At 44.9% G+C, this 2,214-nt stretch overlaps 1 protein-coding gene across 1 annotated transcript; it reads right to left on the bottom strand.

Annotated features, from left to right (window-relative positions):
• Positions 1 to 459: 459 nt before the first annotated feature.
• Positions 460 to 2,214, bottom strand: LOC103696750 (uncharacterized). Its single transcript, XM_008778467.4, has one exon. It carries the CDS (start codon positions 1,527 to 1,529, stop codon positions 567 to 569), a length of 963 nt encoding a protein of 320 aa, XP_008776689.1. The 5' UTR covers positions 1,530 to 2,214; the 3' UTR covers positions 460 to 566.

Raw genomic sequence — 2,214 nt, 5'->3', positions numbered from 1 at the left:
TCCTTTTTGACCAAGCATTTCTACATCCCTTCCAATGGTGGGATGAATGAATAAGTGTAATATTTTACTATGCAACAAAGAAAGAAAAGAAAGGATTGATGGACTCGTCTAAAAGTAATGGAAAGAGTCGGTAGGGTCTTTCTCTTGAGATTAAAAAAAAAAAAACACAGCTGCCTCTTCTTTTGACAAAGCAGCAGCAGCAGCAGCAGCAGCAGGCAGCACCAAGCACCACCCCGCATGAATAATTATAGGCTCAGACACTGGAAGACAAGAGGATGGAAACTATACTTCCTTTCGGTGTCTTTGCAGTAGGCAATCTCTAAATATCCAATTGGGGGCTTGAAAAATATAAAATTGGAATGATGGCAAGCAGAACTTCATGAAAAAAAATCTTGCAGTATATGAGTGGAGAAACTAAGATACCAAAAACCTGAATGGGCTACTGAACTCACAGCCAAATTGAGAAGCAAATGAAAGCTTGCTTTATATTCCACACTCTACAACCTTCACAGAAAAATATAATGGCAGATTAAAGATCAAACAACAACTAAAAACACAACCACTTCTCATTCCTTGGAACTCAGGTGGGAAGTAGGCTTCCCATGTGTTGCTTTAACATTTGAAGGGGAAGAAGGTAATGGAATTACCTGGGAGGAGCATGAATGGTGTAGGTGCCCCTTCTCTCTATTCTTTCCAATGACTATATTGACGAAAGAACCATTCTCCTCTTCTGCTGGGCCTGTGGGAGGAGAAGGAAGAGAAGCATGTTGCTTGGCCAAATCCTCAACAACTCCCCCATTTCTGTGAGACTTCAGGGCTTCCTCCATCAGTGTCTTCCTTAAGAGCTTCTCCTCGGCATCCTTCAAAAACTTGAACTTTGGAGGGGGTGAGGACCTGACCCTGTTCAATTCATCTTCTTTTGAGGATTCAAAGAGGGGGTTGAATCCATGTCGACTGCAGCAATCAAAGGGGGTCAGAGGTGGGGTGAAGAAAGGAGGGGAAGAGAGAGGAGTTAAAAATGGGGTCTCAGCAGAGACAAGCACATCACTCAAGCTCCTCCCCCTCGAACCTTTCCTGCTCCTCCCTCCTCTGGATCTCCCATCCTCTGACTCCAAGTCCTCCTTTGTCTCCTCTTTGATGGTGAAGAGAAATCTTGGAGGCCCTGAGAGGCTGTGTAGCCTCATAAGCTCTGCCTCCATACTCTCTTCTCCTCCTCCAAATGGATTCAACAGAAGATCTTTTCCTGAGTTCGAGTGGAGGTAAAGCTGACTATCATCAGAGTGATCTGTAGCATTAGCTGAAGTGGAGATTTCTTGGGGGTTGAGAGCTGTGGAGCTTAGAGAAGATGGCTTCTTCCAGCAGAAGAGACAGAGTAGCTCTCTCCCTGGGTTGGTGTAGTTATCCTCTATATCTCCATTAGCTCCTCTCTTCTTCCACCAAAACAAGTAGTAAAGCTCTGCTGCCAGCGCCAAGAACAGGAACCCTGAGACAAGGCTCAGCCCTATGCCCAAACTGCTCAAACGTCGCATCTTTTTGCCTCCAAATCACGCCCCCCAAGCCACCAAAACACTAATATCGTTCCACAGCAGCCCAAAAAATCACCACCCTGGCTCTAAAAATTCCATTTTTTGGCTCATCCCTGAAGCCAATAATAGTTCTAGCAAACAGAACAACAACAAAAAAAAACAAAAAGCCTACTCTTGGGAGGAGGAATCTTCACAATCCCAAAACCCCATACATAAGCTGAAACAAACGCAACATTTCCCAGAATCCAAAAGCAGAAATCAAGGCAGAAATTACGCCGATTCTTTTTCTTTTTTTTAAAAAAAAAAAAAACCGCACCTCCTTTTAAAACCCAGAAACACTAAAACCACAATAAAAATCCCAACTTTACCATCGAGACCAGATTCTGAGAACCACCAGCCATTAATGGCACCTCCAAAGCTCCCAGAAAAAACTCAGCTTTTGCTGGAACCCGCCATTCCCACCCTAATTTCCCAGCTTTTGCTCCCAAAAATCCTTGCTTGGACCCGGCAATCGTTCATGGAGTGCAAGAAAACCGCCGCCACCAACTTGCGAGCTCAGAAAGGCCGGTAAGCATCGCGACATTCGAGAGCCGATCACATGGGCTGGAGTTGAAAAGGGGACGGCGTCGTTTCTCCAAAGCCAGCGAACTCCAAAAAAATACAATAAAAACAGAGAACGACACCGCCT

This window comes from Phoenix dactylifera, chromosome 14, assembly GCF_051530095.1.
Source record: "Phoenix dactylifera cultivar Ajwa chromosome 14, Ajwa_hap1_PhDact_Kaust_v1.1, whole genome shotgun sequence".
NCBI lineage: Eukaryota > Viridiplantae > Streptophyta > Magnoliopsida > Arecales > Arecaceae > Phoenix > Phoenix dactylifera.
Note: the sequence above shows the minus strand (reverse complement) of the source record. Positions and strands in the feature narration are given on the sequence as shown.